This window comes from Capricornis sumatraensis, chromosome 14 (genome assembly GCF_032405125.1).
Source record: "Capricornis sumatraensis isolate serow.1 chromosome 14, serow.2, whole genome shotgun sequence".
NCBI classification, from domain to species: Eukaryota; Metazoa; Chordata; class Mammalia; order Artiodactyla; family Bovidae; genus Capricornis; species Capricornis sumatraensis.
Window position 1 is genome coordinate 36,775,613 of NC_091082.1, and position 26,756 is coordinate 36,802,368.

General features: G+C 37.6%; 1 protein-coding gene across 1 annotated transcript in view; it reads right to left on the reverse strand.

Annotated features, from left to right (window-relative positions):
* LIN9 (lin-9 DREAM MuvB core complex component) overlaps positions 1–26,756 on the reverse strand; it is an 87,155-nt gene that overhangs the window by 41,918 nt on the left and 18,481 nt on the right. The window contains exons 5-7 of the mRNA XM_068986235.1: positions 25,229–25,362; positions 23,852–23,977; positions 14,524–14,681 (exon numbers count right to left, since the gene is read on the reverse strand). Of these exons, the coding sequence (XP_068842336.1) occupies positions 14,524–14,681; positions 23,852–23,977; positions 25,229–25,362 (418 nt within the window). The remainder of the gene's footprint in view (positions 1–14,523; positions 14,682–23,851; positions 23,978–25,228; positions 25,363–26,756) is intronic.

Sequence of the window (26,756 nt, forward strand, 5' to 3'; positions counted from 1 at the left end):
CTTTTTTGAAACTATGTGTGGTAATTGTTATTAACTAGAATTATTGTGGTGATCATTTCATAATATATATGCTTCCCTGGTGGCTCAGATGGTAACGCATCTGCCTGCAGTGCAGGAGACCCGGGGTTCGATTCCTGGGTTGGGAAGATCCCCTGGAGAAGGAAATGGCAATCCACTCCAGAGCTCTTGCCTGGAAAATCCCATGGATAATTTTATATCTTATATAATCATAATATATACAAATACTGAATCATTATATTGTACACCTGAAACTGTTATATGTCAATTAAACCTCAATAAAAAATACAGTTAGATAAAAATTTCTCAAATCTTTAAAAAGGCAGAGGTTTACAGACTGGCTTCAAGACAGCAAGACTCAACTATATGCTGTCTATATGTTTCTACATGTGTCTGAGACACACTTTATTTTATTGTTTTTAAATTAATTAATTAATTTTAATTGGAGGCTAATTACTTTACAATATTGTGGTGGTTTTTGCCATACATTGACATGAATCAGTCACGGGTATACATGTGTCCCCCCTGCCCCGAACACCCCCTCCCACCTCCCTCCCCATCCCATCCCTCTGAGTTGTCCCAGCACACCAGCTTTGAGAGCCCTGTTTCATGCATCGATCTATTTCACATATGGTAAATACATGTTTCAGTGCTATTCTCTCAAATCATCTCACCCTTGCCTTCTCCCAAAGAGTCCAAAAGTCTGTTCTGTACATCTGTGTCTCTTTTGCTGTCTCATATATAGAGTTGTCCTTACCATCTTTCTAAATTCCATATATATATGCGCTAATATACTGTATTGGTATTTTTCTTTCTGACTTACTTCACTCAATATAATAGGTACCAGTTTCATCCACCTCATTAGAACTGACTCAAATGCATTCTTTTTAATAGCTGAGTAATATTCCATTGTGTGTATGTACCACAACTTCTTATCCATTTATCTGCTGATGGACATCTAGGTTGCTTCCACGTCCTAGCTATTATAAACAGTGCTGCGATCAACACTGGGGTATGCGTGAGACACACTTCAGATTCACAGACACAAACAGGTTAAAAGTGAAAGGATGGAAAAACATTTACCACAGTAACAACAGAATACTGGGATGGCTATATAATAAAAACTGAAGATAAGGCATGAGCTTCCCTGGTGGCTCAGCGGTAAAGAATCCATTTGTAATGCTGGAGATGTGGGTTTGATCCCTGGGTCTGGAAGATCCCCTGGGTCTGGAAGATCCCCTGGGTCGGGAAGATCCCCTGGGTCGGGAAGATCCCCTGGAGAAGAAAATGGCAACCCACTCCATTATTCTTGCCTGAAAAATCCCATGGACAGAAGAGCTGGCTGCGCTACAGTCCACAGAGTTGCAAAAGAGTCAGACATACACATACACACACACAGTCAGACATGACTTAGCCACTAAACAAAACAAAGTGGAAGTGAAGTCGCTCAGTCGTGTCCGACTCTTTGCGACCCCATGGACTGTAGCCGACCAGGCTCCTCCATCCGTGGGATTCTCCAGGAAAGAGTACTGGAGTGGGGTGCCATTTCCTGGTGGCTCAGATGGTAAACAAAACAAAGGTTAGTGATAATACCAGAAACAAAGAGGAACACTTCATAATGACAAGAGAGTCAATGTATCAGGAAAATATGACAAATGTGAATAAAGATGCACCTTAACAAAGCACCAAAATACCTGAAGCAAAATGTGACAAAATAAAGTTAGAGATTTTAATATTCATCTCAGTAACTGATATAACAATAAAACAGGAAATCAGTAAGAATATGGAAGATATGAATAACACTATCAACCAATTCGACCTAATATATGGAATGCTCAACCCAACAGCAAAATACACAGTCCTTTGAAATACACATGGGACATTCTGCAAGGCAGACCAAATGATGGGCCATAAAACAAGTCTCAACAACTTTAAAAGAAGTAAAACTATACAGAATACTTTCTCCAGCCAAAACAAAAAGAAATTAGAAATTACTGAGTCTTCATCAAGCAGACTTTGTTATATAAAATAAACTGAGAATACTTATAACATGAATACTGTAAGAACTCAAATATATTCTGGATGGAGGACCATCTTATGTTCTGACATATATTGTATATTTAGATACACCAAACTTTAGAGGGAGATTTATAAAACTTGAGAGAAAACTCTCTTTCTACACTTTGAGGTATTTTTGTTTTGTTTTGTTTGCTTTGAGAATGTACTGCTTTTATAAATCAACAAAAAGAAGACATTTCCATAATTTTTATGTGGATGTCATTTATGTCCCTCTACCACAGATCTATGTTTGAAATCAGGTTCCCCTACTATTATAGGAGTATCCATCAGTTCGAGTGATGACTAAATTCTAACCAGTTTTACTTAACTGGTTCAAAGATTTTTAAAAATATTTAAACTTCTTTATCTCTAAGGCAGCCCTCTCATTAACAGCCATTTCTGTGCTAGATTACTTGTGTTGACAAAGCAAACCTAAAAAACAGAAGCAAAAGAAGTAATGTAAGTTGGTATATTACACATGATAACTCAGGGGTAAAAAACAGACTCTTGGTGAGGAAAGTAAGAAAAAAATATTGTTGTTGTTATCAGCACTTCCTTTATCCTAAGGTTTTGAGAATACTTTACAATAAGAAATTTCAAAAACATCAGGTAGAGTAAATCCCATTAATCCATAAATTATATTAGACAATGTCCATTTACACTTGTTACCCTATCTCAGTTATAAACAGCACCTCTTCCTCTATTCTCAGAAGATGCTTATTTGGGTGATAAATTACATGGCCACTCTACTCCTCTGACTGTTTATAGGGTCAAATACACAATGCAAGAAAAAGAGACTTAGATAACCTACATTACTTTTAGGACAGTTCCAATTCTTAAAATTTCTTAACAAGCCAATCATTTAAAAAAATCTCTTCTTAAACCCTGACTTCTCTGACTACACAGAGTTTTAGAACTGCTCAGAGCAAAAAGGACAACTAATGAACAACTTCTTAAATTAATACAATGTGGCTAAAGTATGATGTCTAGACATTGCCCCTAAACTTCTCCGCTATTCAAATTTTCCATCATTTTGGTGTCTATCATAACCCTTGTGTTCTTAATTGTGTATCTAAGAATCCTCTACAGTCACTTTTTACCTGTTGCCTTTCCACTTACTGCACAATCTCAAATCAGTTACTTTAAAAATTGCTTTTGTCATTGTTTTTGAGGAAAATTCTGTCTACTATGCCTTCTTTACTAAAAATTTTCTTCCCAATAACGAGTGTGAAAATTTGCTTGATTATATACTTTTTCTTTCTGGGTAACATTTACATACAGTAAAATGAAAAGGTAAGCATATAATTCTATATGTTTTGACAAACGATATCATCCATCCTTATCAAGTCATGAAATATTCTTATCCCAGAAAGTTCCCCCTTCCCAGGCAATCCTTTCTTCAAAGTGACCACTCTTCTGATAATATTTTTCTACCACAAACTAATTTTGTCTGTTCTACAACTTCATATAAATTGAACCATATAATACACATTTTTTAGTTTTCAGTTTCTTTGTTTAGCATACTGTCTGAAGTTAATCTATACGTCAGTAGTTTCTTTTTATTGTCAATTTATATTTCACTGCAAGAAAATACCATGTAATGTTTATCCATTCGCCTGTTGTTGGTGCGAATCTGGGTTTTGGCTATAAAATTGGAACAAAGATGCTATGAATATTCTTGTACATATCCTTCTGTGAATAGCACTTTTCATTTCTCTTACTTAAATACCATGCAGCAGAACCGGTGGGTCATAGGGCAGGAATAGATTTAATTTTATCAAAAATTGTCATGCTTTTACTTAGCTGTCCATCGGCAGACAAATGGATAAGAAAGCTATGGTACATATACACAATGGAATATTACTTAGCTATTTAAAAGAATGCATTTGAATCAGTTCTAAAGAGGTGGATAAAACTGGAACCTATTACATAGAGTGAAGTAAGTCAGAAAGAAAAACACCATACAGTATATTAATGCATATATGCGGAATTTAGAAAGAGTAACGATGACCCTATATATGAGACAGCAAAAGAGAAGCAGATGTAAAGAACTTTTGGACTCTGTGGGAGAAGGCAAGGGTGGGATGATTTGAGAGAACAGCACTGAAACATGTATACAACCATATGTAAAACAGATCACCAGTCCAGGTTTGATGCATGAGACAGGATGCTCAGGGCTGGTGCACTGGGATGACCCAGAGGGACAGGATGGGGAGGGAGGTGGGTTCAGAATGGGTTTCACATGTACACCCATGGCTGATTCATGTCAATGTCTGGAAAAACCACTATATTGTAAAGTAATTAGCTTCCAATTAAAATAAATTAATTAATTAAAAAAATTGTCCTGCTTTTCTCCGAAGTGGTACACCATCCTACCAGCAATGAAGTACGGTAGATCCACATCTTTGTCAACATTTGATGTTATCAGGAGTTTCAATTTTAGCCATTCTGGTGTGTGTAGTGGTACTTCATCATGCTTATAATTTGCACTTCCATGATGACTGACTGATGCTGAGTGTTTTTTCATGTGCTTATTGGCCATTCATATATCTTTCTCTGGGAAGCCTCTACACAGTATTTTGTCTAGTTTTTTTTAACTGAATAATTTAAATTTCTATCACTAAATAATTGAGTTATTTATGTTTTCTAGATGTAGTCCCTTTTCAGATATAAGATCTGGAAATATTTTTTCCTAGTATATGGCTTACCTATTTGTTTTCTTGGTGTTGGCTTTTAGTGGGCAGAAGTTTTAAATTTAAGCTCAATGTAAAAATAACCTTTATTTTTGTCAGATCCAAGAAATCTCTCCCTATTTACAGGTCACGAGATATTTTCCTGTCTCTGCTTACTGAAGTTTTACAGTTTTAGCTTTTACATTTAGCCCTTCAGTCCATTTTAAATTAAGCTTTTTGTATAGCATGAGGAAAGGGCAAGGCTCATTTCCATACAGATATCTAGTTGATCAGTCATTATTTATTTGTATAATTATTTTTTTATTCTTATTGCTATTTTATCTATTCTTTTTTGGCTGCACAGCATGTGGGATCTTAGTTACCCACTCAGGGATCAAACCTGCACCCCCTGCAGTGGAAGCGCAGTCCTAACCACTGGACTGCCAGGGAATTCCTGCTCATTTCACTTCGGCTTCAAATAATATTCCATGTGAGGATGTACCAGTTTATTAATCTAATGAAGGACACAGTGGTTCTTCCAACTTTTGAAAATTACAAATAAAGCTGCTGTAAACATCCATGTGCACTTTTTTGTGCAAAAATAAGTTTTGAACTCATTTGGGTAAACAACAGGGAGCGTGACTGCTGGATTATGTGGTAAAATATGTTTAACTTTGTAAAATACTGCCAAACAGGTTTCCAAAGTGGCTGTACCATTTTGCATTCTTGCCTGCTGCTCCACATTCTCACTAATGTTTGGTGTTGTTAAGTTCTTGATTTTGGCCATTCTAGTAGGTGTGTAATGGTATTTCACTATTTAATCTGCATTTCCCTGATGACGCATGGTTGTCTAATGTTGATCTATTGTTTGGCACTGCATCTTCTATGTCGTCTTCCTTATTTTTCTGGCACTAATTCGGAAGCAATCATCTCCACCAAGTTGCACTGTTAATTCCTCTGGTGTGGTGTCTATTAGTTCTTGAAAATATATGCATCTCAAACCCCTTCACCTCCAACCTTTCCCCTCCTCACCCCATACAGCTACAATCTCTTTCATGATTTCCTTCACTGGCTCTATCAGACTTTTTCTATAACAGCAATGACATCTTCAATGATAGAATCCTTCCAGATTTTCGTGATGTTTTCTCTATTTGCATTCTCTTTCACAGCGTTGACAATCCTTTCCATAGCGTACCATGTGTAACGAGCCTTAAAGGTCCTTAAGACTAGAGGCTGAACTATAGATGTTGTATCTGTGTTCAATGCCTTCAGGGCTGAACTCATGGAATTCTGGGTAGCCAGGGGCATTGTTCAATATCAAAGAACTTTAAAAGGCAGTTCCTTACCGGCAAGGTACCTCCTGATTTCAGGGACAAAACATCAATGGAACCGATCCAGAAAAAGGGGTTTTGTCATCCAGGACTCCTTGCTGTACAACCAAAAGACTGGCAGCTCATGTTTATTTTTCCGCTTCAAGGCTCCGAGGTTAGCAGTTTTATATATAAGGGCAGTCTTGATCATAAACCCAACTGCATTTGCAGTTGTTAGCCTGTCTCTTTCTGCTTTAAATCCCAGTGCTTGCTTTTCTTCCTTACTAATGAGGCTTTTTGTTTTTTAAACCCAGAATAGGACACTTGTTGGCAGTAAAAACCTGTTCAGGCAGATACCCTTTCTCTTCCATTATTTCCTTAAAGGCATTTGGAACCTGTCTGTTGCCTCTTGGTTGGCAGAAGCTGCTTCTCCTATCATCTTGATATTTATTAAACCAAACCTCTTTTTAAAATTATCAAATCATCTTTTGCTGGCGCTAAATTCTTTAGCTTCAAATCTTTCAATCCCTTTTGCTTTGTTGTCCATAGGTCTGTCTTCCTTATATAGATCCTGCACTCACAGAAGAGCTACATTTTCATTATGAGATAAAAAGATATTTCAAAAATTGCATGGTATTCATACCTGCTGGCATAGCTGAAGCTATAGCTTCACTAATTTCCTTCTTTTTTTTTTTTTTTTTTACACTGGTCCTTATGTGGATTCATTTATCTTGAAATAGTGGGCAATCATAGCTGAAGACCTCAATCTATAATACATATCAAGCAATTCAACTTTTTCTTGTAATGTCATAACCTTTCTCTGCTTCTTGGGAGCAACTCCAGCATCACTGCGGTACTTCACATGGGCCCTATGAAATTATTCATAGTCTATGGTGTTGCACTAAACATAATGAAAAATATCTGAGAACTAAAGAAATCACTTTTTAAGGCAATCACACGCATTTTGCTGCAGACAAACTGATCACATGGAGATGATCACTATTACACAGCATTTTAAGCAGATGCTTGAAACACCTGAGCTCACTGCAATAGCAACAGAAGGTTACTATGAAATTTTTACAGCAGTGCAGTGTGTACTACAGTTAATTCTGAGAAGTTACAGTTTAATACAGCATCCTTATGTTTGCTTCCATTTATCTCAACGGTAAATGCATAGACTATGTTTGTGGGAGTAATTTTTGATAAACTCTACTGTTGTATTTTATGGGAAGCAAATGATAAAATAGGCTATGTCTACATATATCTTCTGCATTCATGACATATTAACTTTAAAAAATTTTTTTCAATATTTCAAGGCTAAGCAATTCATCTGCAAGTTCTTTCACACTGTCAAATTTCCCCCAAAATTGTCAATGTTTATTGAAAAAAAAATCCACAAATAAATGGATTCACACAGTTCAAACATGTCAAATCCATGCTGTTCAATGGTCAACTGTAGTTGAGTGTGACTTTAAAAAAAAAAAAAAAATTCAGTTTGATAATCTCACTTTTTTAGTGTTCAGTTCATTGAGATTTAATATAATTTAAAAAGAGTGAGATATAAGTCTACCATCTAGTTATTATTTACCATCTAGTTAGTTATCTTCTACTTCTCTGCACTTTCTTTCCTGTCATCTTTTCACTTAACTGAGAATTTGTTAGTATGTCAATTTAATTTCTTTATTGGCTTTTTAGGTATATCTCTCAACATTTTAAAAAGTAATTCCTTCAACGTGGACAGCCAGATGCGAAAGATGAAACTAAACCACTATGTCACATCATACAGAAAAATCAACTCAAAATGGATTAAAGACTTGAATGCAGGACCTCAAACAATAAAACTCCTAGAGGAAAACACATGTTGTATGCTCTTTGACATTGATCTTAGCAGTATCTTTCTGGATATGTCTCCTCAGGTAAGGGAAACAAAAGCAAAATTGAATACATGGGATCATATCAAACTAAAAAGTTTCTGCACAGCAAAGGAAACCATCAACAAAATGAAAAGACAACATACCAAATGGGAGAAGACATTTGCAACTCATGTATACATTAACTGGCTAATATCTCAAATATATAAAGAACTCAACAACAAAAAGACAAACAACCCAATTAAAAAATGGGCAGAAAAGCTGAATAGACATTTTTCCAAGGAAGACATATAGATAGCCAACAGGCACATGAAAAGATATTCATCACTAATTGTTAGGGAAATGCAAATCAAAACCACAACGTGATTTAAAAAAAAAAAACACAAAAAACCACCAACAACCTAATCGTGAAATGGGCAAAAGATCTAAATAGACATTTCTCCAATGAGGATACCCAGATGGCCAAAAGGCACATGAAAAGATGCTCAAAATTGTTAATTATTAGAGAAGTGCAAATCAAAACTTGAATGAAGTACCACATCACACTGGTCAGAATGGCCATCATTAAAAAGTCTACAAATAAAAAATGTTGGAGAGGGTGTGGAGAAAAGGGAACACTTATACACTATTGGTGGGAATGTAAATTGGTGTAGCCACTATGGAAAACAGTCTGTAAGTTCCTTAAAAAACAAAATAGAGTTATCACATGATCCATCAATCCCACTCATGGGTATTTATCCAGGAATGAGAAAAACTCTAATCTGAAAAGATACATGCACCCCAATGTTCATCAGCATTGCAAATAGCAGTATTATTTGCAATAGCCAAGACAGAAACAACTCAAATGCCCCGCAATAGATGACTTGTTTAAGAAGATATGAGTCTCTCTCTCTCTCTCTCTCTATATATATATATATATACACACACACACACACATATATCTCACACACACACACACAATGGGATATTACTCAACCATAAAAAAGCATGAAACCTTTGCAACAACATGGATGGACGAGAGAATATCAATAAGCGAAGTAAGTCAGACAAAGACAAATTATATGATATCACTTGTATGTGGAATCAAAAGAATACTACAAATGAATTTATACACCAAACAGAAACAGACTCACAAACACAGAAAACAAACTTACAGTTACCAAAGTGGAAAAGGAGGTGAGAGGGAGGTGTAAATTAGGGGTACAGAATTAACAAACTACTATACATAAAACAGACAAGCAACAAGGATTTACTATATAGCAAAGGGAATTATATTCACAAAACTGTTTATTAACTGTACTTCAATTAAAAAAAAAACCACAACGAGATATCACCTCCCATCTGTTAGAATGGCTATTATCATAAAGGCAAGAAATAACAGGGTTGGCAAGGATGTGGAGAAAAGGAAACCCTCATACACTGTGTAAACAGATGCAGTCACTATGGAGAAACAGTCCCCTCCAAGTTCAGATTAGAACTATCACATGATCTATTGATATCTATCTACCGTGTATTTATCCAAAGAATACAAAAATACGAATTCAAAAAGATATATGCACCTCTATGTTCATCACAGCTTTATTTAGAACAGCCAAGATATGGAAATAACCTAAGTGTCTATCAATGAATGAATGGAAAAAGACATGCTACACACACAGACACACATACACACTAAATACAGCTTCACTGTAAAAAAATAGTGATTACCATAAATGGTACCACTCAGCCATAAAACAGAGTAGTCATTACCAGAGAGGAAGGAGTGGGATGGGGGGGCGGCACGGGTAAAACAGATAAAGAGGATTACCTGTATGGTGAGAGATAAGAACTACATTTTTTGTGGTGAGCATGCTACAGTGTAAGGAGAAGAAAAAATATACACATGAAACTTATGTTATAAATCAAAGTTACCTCAATAAAAATTAAATTAAAAAAAAAGGGAAAGTAATTTCTTTATTAGTTCTCAAAATATAGCCCACTCCAGGAGTGTCAACACCTGATACTTGGAAACTTCTTAAAATGCAAATTCTCAGGCTCTACCCCTGACTCTTGAATCAGAAACTCTAGGGCAGGGGCCAGCAATCTGTCCTTTATAAAGCTCTCCAGCTAATCTGATGTACACTAAGGTTTTTGAACCTTAATATCCTAAGGCTTATAATATGCACTCTTCACTTATTACACTCTGATAATAATTAATACTACATGCCCTCGCAACAAATTTAAGAAACTTGAAACACAAGTTACATTTTATGATTATTTACCATTTCTGGAGTTCTTACTCTATAGTCAAGGCTCCATTTGGTATCATTTCCCCTCAACCTGAAATTTTCATTTGACGTAACATCTAGTGTTTTCCCATGAGAAGTCAGCAGCTATTTGTATCACTGTTCCTCATATCTATTGTTTTCCTAAGATTGCTTTCAAGATTTGCTCTAACTGTGGGGTTTTGTATACATGTGGGTTGTATGACTTGGGGTTTAGAGTACTAAGGTGTGGTATATGTGTGTGTGTGTCACTCAGTCATGTCCGACTCTGTGATCCCATGAACAGAAGAGCCTGACGGGCTACAGTATCTTTTCAGGCAGAAATACTGGATCAGGTTGCCATTCCCTTTTCCAGGCGATCTTCCCAACCCAGGGATTGACCTCTTGCACCTCCTGCACTGGCAGGTGGACTCTTTACCACTGAGTAACCCAGAAAGCCCAGAGTATTAAAGACCCGTACTTTTTTTTTTTTAATTAAATTTGAGTAAAGTGGCCAAAATGGCGGAGTAGAAAGATCTTGAGCTCACCTCTTCCCAGTGGCACAACAAAATTATAACTATTACAGAGCAAGTATTGATGAGAAAGACCAGAAGGCAAGCAAAGAAGATCTTCTACAACTAAAGACATAAAGGAACCGTAACCAGACAAGGAGGGACAGGGATGCAGTACAGTTAAGAACTATCCCTCCACAAGGGTGACCCACAAAGGGGAGGATAATCACAACTGTAGAAGTTCTTCCCAAAGAGCAAGGGATCTGAACTCCACAAACTTCCAGTTGTGGCTCTCCAAACTCGAAGTCCTGCACTGGGAAAACAAACCCCACAACGTTTGCCCTTGAAGGCCAGCAGAGCGTACATTCAGGAGAGTCAGAGCGCTGTGGGAAAGAAACTCCATTCTTAAAGGGTGCACACAAAACCTCATACGTTCTGGGACGTAGTGCAAGAGCAGTAATTCAAAAGGAGCCTTGGTTAGACCCACCTGCTGATCTCGGAGAGCCTCCCTGCGAGGCAGGAGCCAAGTGGAGCTCATCCAGGGGAAAAAGACACTTGTGGCAGGCATTTCTGGAAGCTTGTTCAACCATGACACTGGCGCCAGCAAGCGCCATTTTTTAATCCTCACTCTAAGGTAGTAGGCTCAGGTCCGGCCCCGCCCCAGCCTGTCCGCGCCAGTGCTGGGACACCTCAGGCCAAGCAGCTATCTGGGCGGGAACACAGCCCCACCCACCAGCTGGCCAGCAGGGAGTCCCTGAGCCCAGGGCCACTTCAGGACCTGGCCTTATCCACCAGAGGGCCCAGGACCGACCACTGACACCAACGCACCCCTAGGGCCCTATAGCCAGGGACTTTGGGACTGGTTCCGCCCACCAGTGAGCTGGCACTAGCCCCAAGCCCGAGCCTCACCCACCTGTAGGTGGGCACCAGCTCCACTGTCCCAGTCCTGCGGATGGAGGATCCAGGATCTGGCTCCACCTATCAAGGGGTGGGCACCAGCTAGGGGGATCTGATACCCTGTCTCATCTTCCACTGGGTGGACGCCAGCCCCAGGACCACCACAGCCCTAGGGCCTGCTATTTCAGGAGGCAGCTCACACACCAGCAGGCTGGCACCAGCCCCAAGACCCACTGAGTCCTGGCGCTGGCCAGCACCAGGCTAATACCAGCTCTGGGACACCTCTGGCCCCTCAGCTAGCTGCACATGGTAGACATGCCCCTGTCCCCCAGTGGTGGGACACTAGGCCAGGGAATACCAGGGGCTCTGGTCTGCCAACAGCAGGCTGATAGCTGCTACTAGACGCTCTGGACCCCTCAACCAGTAGCTCCAAGATCCAGATCCCTTGACACAAACTTTGGGATATCCTAGACCACACCCCCACTCCCAGGCAGCCATGCCAGGAACTGGCCCACTCACCAGCACTAGATCTGGGACCCCAGGTCTAGATCTGCAACCACTCACCCCAAAACCAGCTCCACCCACCAGTGAGCCAGCATCAGTTCCAGGACTCTCCACCCCTTTCCACAACCAGCCACCTGAGGACCGAGCCCACACACAGAAGCCTTCCACAAGGCAGAGCCTAGCAACCAACCAGAAGGAGGGTCAGCCATACCTACCAGACTGCCCATAAATAGTCCACCACAACAGAAGGATCCAGGCAGCCCACATAGGGGGCACCCGTAGAGAATATAGCTCTGGTGACCAGAGGGAAGTGAGCTGCTGGGAAGCACAGGAGTTCTCTTACAAAAGGCCACTTCTCTGAGGTCAGGAAATGTTGTGGATGTAAGTTAAACCTTTATGACCGACCCTTGACTCTTGCGTGTTTGTCTGTGCATGTGTGTGCATGCACATGTGTTCAGTTGTGTCCAACTCTTTGAGACCCCATGGACTGTAGCCCACCAGGCTTCTCTGTCCATGGAATTTTCCAGGCAAGAATACTAGAGTAGGTTGCCATTTCCTCCTCCAGGGGATCGTCCTGACCCAGGGATCCAACCCACATCTCGTGTTTCCTGCAATGGCAGGCGGATTCTTTACCAACTATGCCACCTGGGAAGTTATAGTACTGTATGTCAATTATATCTCAATAAAACTGGAAGAAAAAAAAATCAAATCTTTTGTCTTTTTACATGCCATTGCGCCTCTCTTTTTTTAAGAACACTAATTATATGTTTATTTGCTTAATATTGTCCCACAGGTCTTTGAGTCTCTATGAATGTTTTTTCCACTTTTTTCCTCCATGTTTTCACAATGGATCATTTATACTGATTTATTCTGAAGTTCACTGACTCTTACTTTTTGTTGTTTTAAATATGCTTTTAAGCCCATTTAGAAATTTTCTTTTCAGACACTATACTTTTAACTTTCTACTTGTTTTATATAAGTAATTTCCATTTTTCTACTGTGATATCCCCATTAATTATGACCATATTTACATTTAAGTTCTTGAACATGTTTTATAACATATATTTTGAAACTAATTCCAATATCTGAGTCACCCTAGCATCTAATTCTGTTGATTGCTTTTGGTCTTAACTATAGAACCTGTTTTCTGTTTCTTCATAGGTTTAGCAATTTTTTATTATATGCTGACGCCTCCCCTAGACCAAACTGAAACTTTTAAAAGTTTGTTGATTCCTACAAACTTCTTTCATATCTTGATACATCTAGTCCCCCTATTCTGCACTGTAAAAAAGTACCTACCTATTGAGCCTCTGTAAAATTTTCAGTTCTTATCAAATAATACCACTAGTCCTTAAAATTCTGGAGCAATTAACTTTTAAGGATTCCCTAATTGGGTCTGAGTCACTCTATTCACATCAGCATTTCCTGATTGTAGACTTTGTATGTGTACTTATTTATATGGGGTTTTTATTTTTTATATGGGGTTTTTAGAACTAACCCATTTTTTCAGGAAAGCTATCTCTTTTTCACTCTATCTCCATCCTCACTCCCAGACTAATTTTGTTAAGGGAGAGATGATACATATCACCTATAACTTCTATACATGGTGGGTTATGACTAAATGCATTCTTCTCTTTTCCAATTGCATTTCATATGCATGATATAGCCTTTTCCCTGTTGTCTACTTTTCCTCTTCACTACCCATTTTTGCAATATAATGAAAAAATGTACCACTTTTATAACCAGGAAAAAATGATATAAATATGTAATTCAAGGCTCCCTTTCCTCCAGAAAATACTCTCTGATTAATCCAATGATTTTTTTTCAAACTTTAACTCTATCTACTCACTGAACACCTTGCTATTGCTTATATTGCATAAACTGTAATTTTTACCAAATTATTAAGGATTAACCTAAACTTGAGATTTTAGTGGCACTTTCCCTCAATGTTGTTACTGAAGTGACCATATAGAATCACTACCTACAAATTGACAAAATTTACATCTTTACAAAATTTTGAGCAAACTATTCAGTAGGTAGTTTAGTCATTTAGTCATTAGAAATGGAGTATTTATAAACCCAAAGATCACAAGAACAATGGTGTTTGTGAACTAACCAGGTAAGACTGGTCAGAAAAGAAAATCAATATAATATAGAAGCAAAAACCAAACAAAATTTTAACAATTTAAACGTTACACTTAATTTTAAATTTCATCTTTGTGGCAGTTTACGTTGTGGAAGACATTGCTTTGAAGATGTACACTTTTATGCAACTACTTTAAAAAACAGACTTCACAGATGAAGAACAGTAACCTCTACAGAATATTGCTACAGAAATATAGTTTAAGCTTTCTAAATGTAAAGGCCATTTGTCTAATAAAGGTTTATCTTGGTGAAAACCCACAAGTCAAAATAGTAATAAGCTTATCTTTACCTACCGGTAACTTTGGTTCCAATAACCAGGGGCAAAGGAATCTCGTCTGGGAGATCTTTGAATTGTGAAACATCTGCAACTTTCCTTTGTTGTAAGAGCCTTATTTTCTGCCGTTTCTGTTTTAATGCTGATCTCTCTTCCTCAAAAAATGCAGAAGAACATCTAGAATAAATTATAAAAATCATATAAAGTGATAACTGTCCTATATAAAAACTTCAAGTCACACCATCCATATCACTAATCCTTTTATTTCTTTCATTGAGTACTGTATTTAAAAATGGGTTCTTAAAAATAATAATTTTCTCTTCAAAGTAAATTACCCTTATGTTGTTTTAAAAATAAGATCTTGCAAGATTGAAAGATATATAAGCGAGTCTAGATTGCTTTTTCCTACAAAGCAGGTGGATCTACTGTTCACCATCCTTTGACAAAACTGCATCTGGATCCCAGGTCCTCTCTTAAGAACAAAGTTCAATTTCAATATTCTATTCAAAAGAACATGATACTTTCCCTGTGACCTAGTGAGCATATCAATATAGGAATTAAAGATGAGACCTGCCGCCATGTAAACTTTTAATCATATTTTCTATCTTTAAGTATGAATACTGAATGTACTCTTATTCTTAGGGCCCATCTTATTTCTATTTTCAAATTCTAGGATGAACCAAAGGTATTTAAACATAGCTTTCATGCCATAAAATATATATCCATAAAACTATCACTACAGTCAAGATAATGAACATAAGAAGATATCAATCAGCCTGGACAGGAGAGGAATTTGGGGGAGATGGATACATGTATGTGTATGGCTGGGTCCCCTCACTGTTCACCTGAAACTATCACAACATTGTTAGTTGGTTATACCCCAAGACAAAACTAAAAGCTGAAAAAAAAAAAAAGAAAAGAAGAATGAGCTCTAAAACCATGAAAAGACATGGAGGAGCCTGAAATGCATCCTACCGAGTAAACAAAGCCAATCTGAAAAGGCTACACTTTGTGTGATCCCAATATATGACATTCCGGAAAATGCAGGGCTATGAAGACAATGAAAAGATCCATGGTTACAAGCAGTTGGTGACCTGGTAGAACTTGGAGGATTTTTAAGGCAGTGAAAATACTCTGTAAAATACTGATATTATAATGGTGGCTATGTCACCATTTGTAAAAACCCACAGAATGCACACCACCAAGAGTGAACTCTAATGTAAACTGTGGACGTTGGATGATTATCATGTGTTGATGCAGGTTCATCAACTGTCACAAATGGACGGCTCTGATAGAGGATACTAACAATGAGGGAGGCCACCTGTGTGGGGGGAGGGGCAATAAATGGAAAATCTCTGTACCTTCCTCTCAATTTTGTTGCAAATCTAAAACTGCTCTTAAAAAGTCTTATAAAAAAAAACAAAGGGACAGGAATTGCCAGTTTTTTCAAAGTGGTTATACCATTTTATATTCCCATCAGCAGTGTATGAGTTCAACAGATTCACCAACACCTGGCATGCTTAATGGTGTAAATTTTTAAACACTGTGGTTTTAATTTGCATTTTCCTAATGATTGTGTTTAATATCCTCTTATTGGTTTATATGATATCTCTACATCACTGATGAATTATCTATTAAAAATTTTTTTTACCAATTTGTTAAATGGGATGTTTGATTCTTTTTATTTTTGGGTTGCACCACGCGTCATACAGAATTTAAGTTCCCCAACCAGGGATCAAATGTGTGCCCTCTGCAGTGAAAAATGTGGATCCCTAACAAGCAGACAACCAGGGAATTTCCCTGTCTGAGCTTTATTACTGAATTTTCAGAGTCCTTCATACCTTCTGGATATAATACATACTTTTGGCAATCGAATTTTATTTAAATAGCATTTTTGCATAATAAATACATTCATAGGCTTCTAATTTAAAAGGTTCAAAAGGCATTGAAAACTCTAGGGCTTCCCTTGTGGTCAAGCGGTTAAGTGTCTGCTTTGCAATGCAGGGGACACTAGTTTGACTCTGGTCCAGGAAGATACCACATGCCACAGAGAAACAAGGCCCATGCACTGCAACTACTGAGCCCACACTCTACAGCCCGCGCCCTCAGCAAGAGAAAATTGAGAAGCCTGTAAACTGCAAGGAAGAACAGCCCTTGCTCACTGCAACTAGAGAAAGCCCGTGTAGCAATGAAGACCCAGCACAGCCAAAAATAACTAATTAAATGAGATTAAAAAAAGAAAACTCTAATATTTTTGTCCCTCGGTTTTCTATCCTGTCTTCCAGATGATGACAATAAATTTTGTACATGACCTTTATTGATATTAAACTTTAGAAATACACATGCAAGAAATACTTATGTTCCCTTCCTATTTTTCTCAATAGCTACAATATGCTCTGTTGTGTATTCCGCTTTCTTAAAGTATCTTAGCAGTACATAAGAAACTTTCTCTGATTTTAAATTAAATGATTTCAGTTTTCTCCTATATTGAGGTACCCTACTTTAATTAGTCATTCCTCTATTTATGGACACTTAGGTTTTTAAAAATCTTTTGCTTCTATAAATAGCACTGTACATGTCATTTCATCCATGTATAAGTACTCATAGAAGTACTAGGTCAAAGAGTATGGGAATTTGTAAATCTGCAAATATTACCAAACTGCCCTCCACAGAGGTTACATAAATTTACTCTCTCACCACCAGTGGCTTTTTCACCACGCCATTGCCAACCCAATATATTCAAACTTTAGGAACTCTGTTCTGATAGCTAAAAAACAGAATCTTGGCATACTTTGATTTTGTATTTCTCATTATAAGTAAGATTGAACTCTTTCATCTGTTTAGAAGAGCCACTTCTTTCTTAGGTACTGTTTGTATAAACAGACATTTTTATTACAGGTTATTTGATATTTTTTACTGATTCGTAAAGATGTATGGATGTGAGAGTTGGACTGTGAGGAAGGCTGAGTGCCGAAGAATTGATGCTTTTGAACTGTGGTATTGGAGAAGACTCTTGAGAGTCCCTTGGACTGCAAGGAGATCCAACCAGTCCATTCTGAAGGAGATCAGCCCTGGGATTTCTTTGGAAGGAATGATGCTAAAGCTGAAGCTCCAGTACTTTGGCCACCTCATGCGGAGAGTTGACTCATTTGAAAAGACTCTGATGCTGGGAGGGATTGGGGGCAGGAGGAGAAGGGGATGACCGAGGATGAGATGGCTGGATGGCATCACTGACTCGATGGACGTGAGTCTGAGTGAACTCCGGGAAATGGTGATGGACAGGGAGGCCTGGCGTGCTGCGATTCATGGGGTCGCAAAGAGTCGGACACGACTGAGCGACTGAACTGAACTGAACTGAAAGATCGAGGGCGGGAGAAGGGAACGACAGAGGATTAGATGGTTGGATGGCATCACTGACTCAATGGACATGAGTTTGAGTAAACTCTGGGAGTTGGTGATAGGGAGACCTGGCGTGCTGCAGTCCATGGGGTTGCAAAGAGTCGGACACGACTGAGAGACTGAACTGAACTGAACTGATTCGTAGATCTTCACATATTTAGACATTGGTCCTTTGTGGCAAGAATTATAAATATTTCTGTCATTGTCTTTTGACTTTATGGGGTTTTTTGGGGGTGAGTGATACAGAATGCTTTTTTTTTTTTTACAAAATCAAATTTATCAATCTTTTCTTTTATGATTCCTAGCTCTGAGGACTATTAAAAAGATCTTCCCCAATTCAAGATTAAGCCAAACTCTTCTTCAGGTTCCTCTAGTAGTTTTACTGTTTCATTTAAAAAATCTGAATCTTTGATCCTTTTAAATCATTCCTGGTGTAAGGTCTGAGGTATGAAATCAACTTGTGTTTTCTTAGATTGCTTCAGAGTGGTCTCAATATCCACTGAATAAATAATTTAATCTCCTTCTCCCCTGTATGCCTGAGATGCAATCAGTGTTATTATGTATTAAAATTCTGTGGACATCTTTGATTCAATAAAGATATTTTAACTTTACTGGCGTATAGCTGATTTACAGTGTTGTGTTAATTTCATGGAATTTCTCTCCTTTTCAATTCATCTTTTTATTCAAGTACCACTATGACATCATTTTGATTATGATCATGTTATATGAACATTAATATGAGATAATACATACTACAAATGTATGTATGATACTACATAATCTCCCCTCATTACTTTTTTCTTCAGAATTTTCCTAGTTCTTCCTGCTTGATTTCTTCTCTTTATGTGAAATTCAGAATGAGTTGGTCTACCACTGAGATGTTATGGGGAGGGAGGTGGGAGGGGGGTTCATGTTTGGGAACACATGTAAGAATTAAAGAATTAAAAAAAAAAAAAAAGACTGAAAGGTCAAAAAAAAATAAAAATAAAAAAATAAAAAATAGAATGAGTTGGTCTAGTTGTTTCTTTTTTTTAAAACGGCTACTGATATTTTCACTGGGACTGATTTTAGAATGCTGAGTATTCTGCACATTTCCTGCTAAGCTCTTTCCTGGCTTCTTTTTTTTTTAGGATATTTCAAAAAAGTATATCATATCAATAATTTGTAGTGTACATCAGCTTCCTCAAAAAGAAGAAAAACTACAAACTTTTGCTGATAATAAAGACTTGATTTAAACTGTTAATTTATCTTGATGAAGTAAAGAACTCTAAGATTCAACAATGTTATGGTAACCCTATTAACAGAGGATAAATTAACAAGAGAAATAATGACAATCAAACTGCAGAATTATAACTAAACAATAAAACAGTGATTAATACCTCATTCTGACAATAATTAGAAACAGTGTGGCTCAATTTACTCAAACATGTAAAGTTACAGCAAAAAGCCCCCAAATGGCCTAATTACCAAAGACCATAAATTACCTGTGAAACATAATACACATCACATTTTAATTTGTTCTTATAAACAAGGGAAATACTTAAAACAACAGCAGCAGTGACACTTTTTAATATAATAGATAAAATAAATGTAAACCAGTTCAATGAAAAGTTCTCCTTGAATTTCATTATTATCTACAGAAATCATGTAAACTAAATTCCAGGTCTATTTGTTCAAGTCACACTTTATATTTCAAGTCTCCCCTAAATTTTCCTACCATTTAAAGTGGAAAACTCTCAAACATGCTTTTACTAGGCTGACAGATCAAACATGAGAACTAATGATATACAGTATAACATTTCACTCAAAAGTAATATAAGATTTTCTGATATATTAAGAAAGGAAGATAACACTAGAAAAGGAAAGGTAGTTTCATATAAAAGGTAATTTGAAAAGTAATTCTCAGGATGTAACATATTGGATATATTCACTGGATTCATTTTTATATAAAGTAAAACATGCATTTGTGGAAAGGATAATAAGTGGATCACTTATTATCTTGAAGTAATAATAAGAGTTTTAAAAAAGGTAATAATAATGTATGTATAATCTCGCAGCTTCATTAAATGCTTATGAGGGCATCCTTAAATATTTTCTGGGACATAGTGGGGCATCAGTTTCAGTTCAGTTGGTCAGTTCTGTCCAACTCCTTGCAACCCCATGAACCACAGCACGCCAGGCCTCCATGTCCCTCACCAACTCCCGGAGTTTACCCAAACCCATGTCCATTGAGTTGATGATGCCATCCAACCATCTCATCCTCTGGCGTCCCCTTCTCCTGCCTTCAATCTTTCCCAGCATCAGGGTCTTTTCAAATGAGTCAGCCCTTTGCATCAGGTAGCCAAAGGATTAGTTTCAGCTTCAACATCAGTCCTTCCAATGAACACCCAGGACTGATCTCCTTTAGGATGGACTGGGTGAACCTTCTTGCAGTCCAAGGGACTCTCAAGAGTCTTCTCCAACACCACAGTTCAAAAGCATCAATTCTTCGGTGCTCAGCTTTCTTTATAGTTCAACTCTCACCTCCATACATGACTACTGGAAAAACCATAGGTTTGACTAGATGGACCTTTCTTGGCAAAGTAATGACTCTACTTTTTAATATGCTGTCTAGGTTGGTCACAACTTTTCTTCCAAGGAGTAAGCATCTTTTAATTTCACAGCTGTAATCACCATCTGCAGTGATTTTGGAGCCCAGAAAAATAAAGGTAGCCACTTTTTCCACTGTTTCCCCATCTATTTGCCATGAAGTGATGGGATTGAATGCCATAATCTTAGTTTTCTGAATGTTGAGCTTTAAGCCAACTTTTTCACTCTCCTCTTTCACTTTCATCAAGAGGCTTTTTAGTTGCTCTTCACTTTCTGCCATAAGGGTGGTGTCATCTGCATATCTGAGGTGATTGATATTTCTCCTGGCAATCTTGATTCCAGCTTGTGCTTCATCCAGCCCAGCATTTCTCATGATGTACTCTGCATATAAGTTAAATAAGCAGGGTGACAATATACAGCCTTGACGTACTCCTTTTCCTATTTGGAACCAGTCTGTTGTTCCATGTCTAGTTCTAACTGTTGCGTCTTGACCTGCATACAGGTTTCAGGTGGTCTGGTATTCCCATCTCTTTCAGAATTTTCCACAGTTTATTGTGATCCACACAGTCAGAGGCTTTGGCATAGTCAATAAAGCAGAAATAGATGCTTTTCTGGAACTCTCCTGCTTTTTCCATGATCCAGCGGATGTTGGCAATTTGATCTCTGGTTCCTCTGCCTTTTCTAAATCCAGCCTGAACATCTGGAAGTTCACGGTTCACGTATTGCTGAAGCCTGGCTTGGAGAATTTTGAGCATTACTTTGCTAGTGTGCGAAATGAGCACAATTGTGTGGTAGTTTGAGCATTCTTTGGCATTGCCTTTCTTTGGGATTGAAATGAAAACTGACCTTTTCCAGTCCTGTGGCCACTGCAGAGGTTTCCAAATTTGCTGGCATATTTAGTGCAGCACTTTCACAGCACCATCTTTCAGGATTTGCAATAGCTCAACTGGAATTCTATCACCTCCACTAGCTTTGTTCGTAGTGATGCTTTCTAAGGCCCACTCGACTTCACATTCCAGGATGTCTGGATCTAGGTGAGTGATCATGCCATTGTGATTATCTGGGTCGTGAAGATCTTTTTTGTACAGCTCTTCTGTGTATTCTTGCCACCTCTTCTTAATATCTTCTGCTTCTGTTAGGTCCATACCATTTCTGTCCTTTATCGAGCCCATCTTTGTATGAAATGCTCCCTTGGTATCTCTAATTTTCTTGAAGAGATCTCTAGTCTTTCCCATTCTGTTGTTTTCCTCTATTTTTTTGCACTGATCACTGAAGAAGGTTTTCTTATCTCTCCTTGCTATTCTTTGGAACTCTGCATTCAAATGGGTATATCTTTCCTTTTCTCCTTTGCTTTTCACTTCTCTTCTTTTCACAGCTATTTGTAAGGCCTCCCCAGACAGCCATTTTGCTTTTTTGCATTTTTCTTGGGGATGGTTTTGATCCCTGTCTCCTGTACAATGTCACAAACCTCAGTCCATAGTTCATCAGGCACTCTGTCTATCAGATCTAGTCCCTTAAATCTATTTCTCACTTCCACTGTATAATCATAAGGGATTTGATTTAGGTCATACCTGAATAGTCTAGTGGTTTTCCCCACTTTCTTTACTTTAAGTCTGAATTTTGCAATAGGAGTTCATGATCTGAGGCACAGTCAGCTCCTGGTCTTGTTTTTGCTGACTGTATATAGCTTCTACATCTTTGGCTGCAAAGAATATAATCAATCTGACTTCGGTGTTGACCTTCTGGTGATGTCCATGTGTAGTCTTCCCTTGTGTTGTTGGAAGAGGGTGTTAGCTATGACCAGTGCATTCTCTTGGCAAAACTCTATTAGTCTTTGCCCTGCTTCATTCTGTACTCCAAGGCCAAATTTGCCTGTTATTCCAGGTGTTTCTTGACTTCTTACTTTTGCATTCCAATCCCTTATAATGAAAAGGACATCTTTTTGAGTGTTAGTTCTAAAAGGTCTTGTAGGTCTTCACAGAACCGTTCAACTTCAGCTTCTTTAGTGTTACTGGTTGGGACATAGATTTGGATTACCATGATACTGAATGGTTTGCCTTGGAAACGAACAGAGATCATTCTGTTGTTTTTGAGATTGCATCCAAGTACTGCATTTTGGACTCTTTCATTGACTATGATGGGTACTCAATTTCTTCTAAGGGATTCCTGCCTGCAGTAGTAGATATAATGGTCATCTGAGTTAAATTCACCCATTCCAGTCCAGTTTAGTTTGCTGATTCCTAGAATGTCAATGTTCACTCTTGCCATCTCCTGTTTGATCACTTTCAATTTGCCTTGATTCATGGACCTAACATTCCAGGTTCCTATGCAATTTTGCTCTTTACAGCGTCAGACCTTGCTTCTATCACCAGTCGCATCCACAACTGGGTGTTGTTTTTGCTTTGGCTCCATCCCTTCATTTAGAGAAGGCAATGGCCACCCAATCCAGTACTCTTGCCTAGAAAATCCCACGGACAGAAAACTGGGTGTTGTTTTTGCTTTGGCTCCATCATTTCATTTACAGAAGGCAATGGCCACCCAATCCAGTACTCTTGCCTGGAAAATCCCATGGACAGAAGAGCCTGGTAGGCTGTAGTCTATGGGGTCGCAAAGAGTCGGACACGAATGAGCGACTTCACTTTCACTTTTCACTTTCATGCACTGGAGAAGGAAACGGCAACCCTCTCCAGTGTTCTTGCCTGGAGAATCCCAAGGATGGGGGATACTGGTGGGCTGCCGTCTCTGGGGTTGCACAGAGTCAGACATGACTGAAGTGACTTAGCAGCAGCAGCATCCCTTCATTCTTTCTGGAGTTATTTCTCCACTGATCTCCAGTAGCATATTGGGTACCTACCGACCTGGGGAGTTCATCTTTTAGTGTTCTATCTTTTTCCCTTTTCATACTGTTCAGAACATGGGGTTCTCAAGGCAAGAATACTGAAGTGGTTTGTCATTCCCTTCTCCAGTGGCCCACATTCTGTCAGACCTCTCCCCCATGACCTGTCTGTCTTGGGTGGCCCCACACGCCATGGCTTAGTTTCCTTGAGTTAGACAAGGCTGTGGTCCATGTGATCAGATTGGCCAGGTTTCTGCGATTGTGATTTCAGTCTGCCCTCTGATGCCCTCTCTCAGCGCCTACCATCTTACTTGGGTTTCTCTTAGTGGGGCACAGCTAATATAAAAAAATTATGTTCAAGGTTTGTGATCTGAAGAAAAATTAAATTGTGTATTTAATTATAAGTTGCTTAAGTATAAAAAGCATCTACATTAACACTGGTCAATAGAATATATTTAACATATAACTACTCTGGAAACTTATGTTTTGGTACTAGTCTTTTAAACAAAAACATTATTTTTACCTCCGTGGTTTCCCCATAAGCCTCCTGATTTTTCCCCATTCCACTCTTGTTAATTTTCTCGTTTTCAAATTAGGAAAAGATTCCTTTAGACACACACAGAAGTCATTGTCACCTTCAAAAAGCGGTCTGTAAAAGAGAAATGGTTTAAGTTAATATACAGCTTGAGAAATAAAATGCAAAATATGCATTCCAATTTTGAGCATCAATCAATCCCAAGACACCAAACTTTCACTTCTACCCAAAATATATACAAAATGGGCACAAATTCCAAGTGTTAAAATTAAATTAAATCGTTTACATTTATAAAACAAATAATGTGTAAAAGTTACTCAAGAGGTACTGTCTGTGCTTGAGATTCTAGGAGACACTGATTTTCATTAAATCTCCTATCCTTTGGGAAGCTACTTTAGCACTATCGTTGTATCTGGTAAGGATAAAGAATGTAAACTACAAAGTATCTTTGTCCCAAAGATAATAAATACCATCACCAAGGAGTTTGCTTTGATAGTAAATTAGTTTTAGGAAACTAGGGGACTCTGAAGAGTTAGATTAGTTCTTAGGAAATGCAGAACACAGATTATACTAGGACACCCTGAGAGCTCTCTTAATTAAGATAATGAAAAAATTTGTGGACAAAAATAAGACAATTTTATTGATGAGTTTGAGAAATGAGGAATCAGTCTTAGTAATGACACATGAATGTCTTGGGCTTAAATATGAATGTTCATGAGATTAACAAGGTTCAGAGTAGGCAACTGGTAATAACAGAGAAAGGAAATAAAGATAAGTAGCCAGCAAAGCAAGTACCACTGACAAGCATGGGTTAGATAAGAACAGATTGCAGTGGATGAGAAATCAGAATCTTTCCTCAATGAATTCTGTTGTTGAATAATTGCATTTCACCCAAATCTCTTACTATGTTCTACTTAAACACATAACATATAACGAAAAAGTGCATGAATATCATCCCCTAAATAGAAAGACTCTTAAAAATCTTCCTGAATCACTTTTACCATTCATAACTGTTTCTCTACTACTGTACTAGCATTTAAAATCTAAAGATTTATAAAACAAGTCCCATTCACTGCAAAATAATGGTGCTTTCTTTTCAGGGTATCTTCACTGCATAGTCTTTGTAAATTATAATATAGAAATTATACTGTCATTTGATTTTTCACAAAAACTTATAACAACTTCTTCCCCAAAAGAGAGGAAGCAAGAAAAGCATGAAAAACAGAAACAAATCAAACAAGAATGAGGAATAGGAAAAGAAATTCAGGAAAAAACAGACCTCTAGAAAAAGTTGAGGCTTTTAACATGTGAAAACCTTAAACTTCTGATTCAAATGATATTCATGATATGAGCCGTGATACTTACTTATCTATATTTGAGTAGAACCACTCATATATGCACCATTTATGTGCTTTGGGAAGCTTGAGTAAGTTACGTAATCGAAAACCAATCTTCTGTGAGGCCTTCTTATCTGGTGTTGACATTGTTGCTGTAAATTTCTATACAATAAAAAAAAAGAGATTAATTACAGTCCCATTAAGTAAAAGTGAACATCCATAATACTGACTACATTTGTAAAAAGGTAAAGATTATGGTTAAGTACTCAAAAAGATTCAACAATATACAAAATAAATTTGTTATTATTTAACAAATACACATTCTGATTATTTCTTACAAAGTTAAAGCCTCTAGTTTCAAAACTAATTTTGACGAGGGTGAAATATTTGCCCCCACCATGTTTGCTCTACAGTACAATTTCAATTTAGGTATGTAGGAAGAAGATACTTAGGAAACTATTTCTGCAGTTCTTGGCCTAGAAAAGACCAGTAAGGACTCTGATACAATTGTGAGCGAGATTAAGAGAAAGAACATGCAGAAAATATCACTAATTTATACGAATTTTAAAAATGCTGGCAAAGATGTTTTATATTCATGGATTGGAAGAATACTGTTAAAATGTCCATAATACCCAAAGCAATCTACAGATTCAATGCAATCTCTATTAAAATTTCAATGGCGTTTTTCACAGAAATAGAAAAAGCAATCCAAAAACTGTTATGAAACCACAAAAGAACCCTGAATAGCCAAAGTAATCTTGAGAAAAAAGGACAAAGCCAGAGGCATCACACTCCCTAATCTAATAATATAGATTATAAACTACATTACAAAGCTATAGTAATCAAAATGTGATCGGACTAGCATAAAAACAGATAGGTTAGGCCAATGGAGCAGAACTGAGCCCAGAAATAAATGCATGCAAATATGGTCAATTGATATTTGACAAGGTAACCAAAAATATTCAATTGGGGAAAAAGAAGGTCTCTTTGATAAATGGTGTTGGGAATGGTTTTCACAAGGAAAAGAATAAAACTGGCTACCTGTCTTACATCACAAAAATAAACTCAAACAGATTAAAGTCTTAAATGTAAATATAAGACCTGAAACTATAAAATTTCTAGAAGAAAATATAGGGGAAAATCTTGACATTGGTCTTGGTGATAATTTTTTTGGAAATGACACCAGAAGCAAAGACAACAGAAGCAACAATCAACAAGTAGGACTACATCAAACTAAAAAGCTCCTGCACCACAAAAGAAACAATAAACAAGATGAAAAGGCAGGCTACAGAATGGGAGAAAATATTTCCAAATCATATCTGACAAGAGGTTAATACCCAAAATATATAAGGAACTCATACAACTCCATGACAAAAAGACAATCTGATTTAACAATGGGCAGAGGAGTTGAATAGACATTTTTCCAAAGACGAAACACAAATGGCAAAAAGGTACATGAAAAGATGCCCAACATCACTATCAAGGAAATGCCACAGGAAGAATATTACCTCACATCTGTAAGAATCACTATTATCAAAAACACAAGAAATAACAAG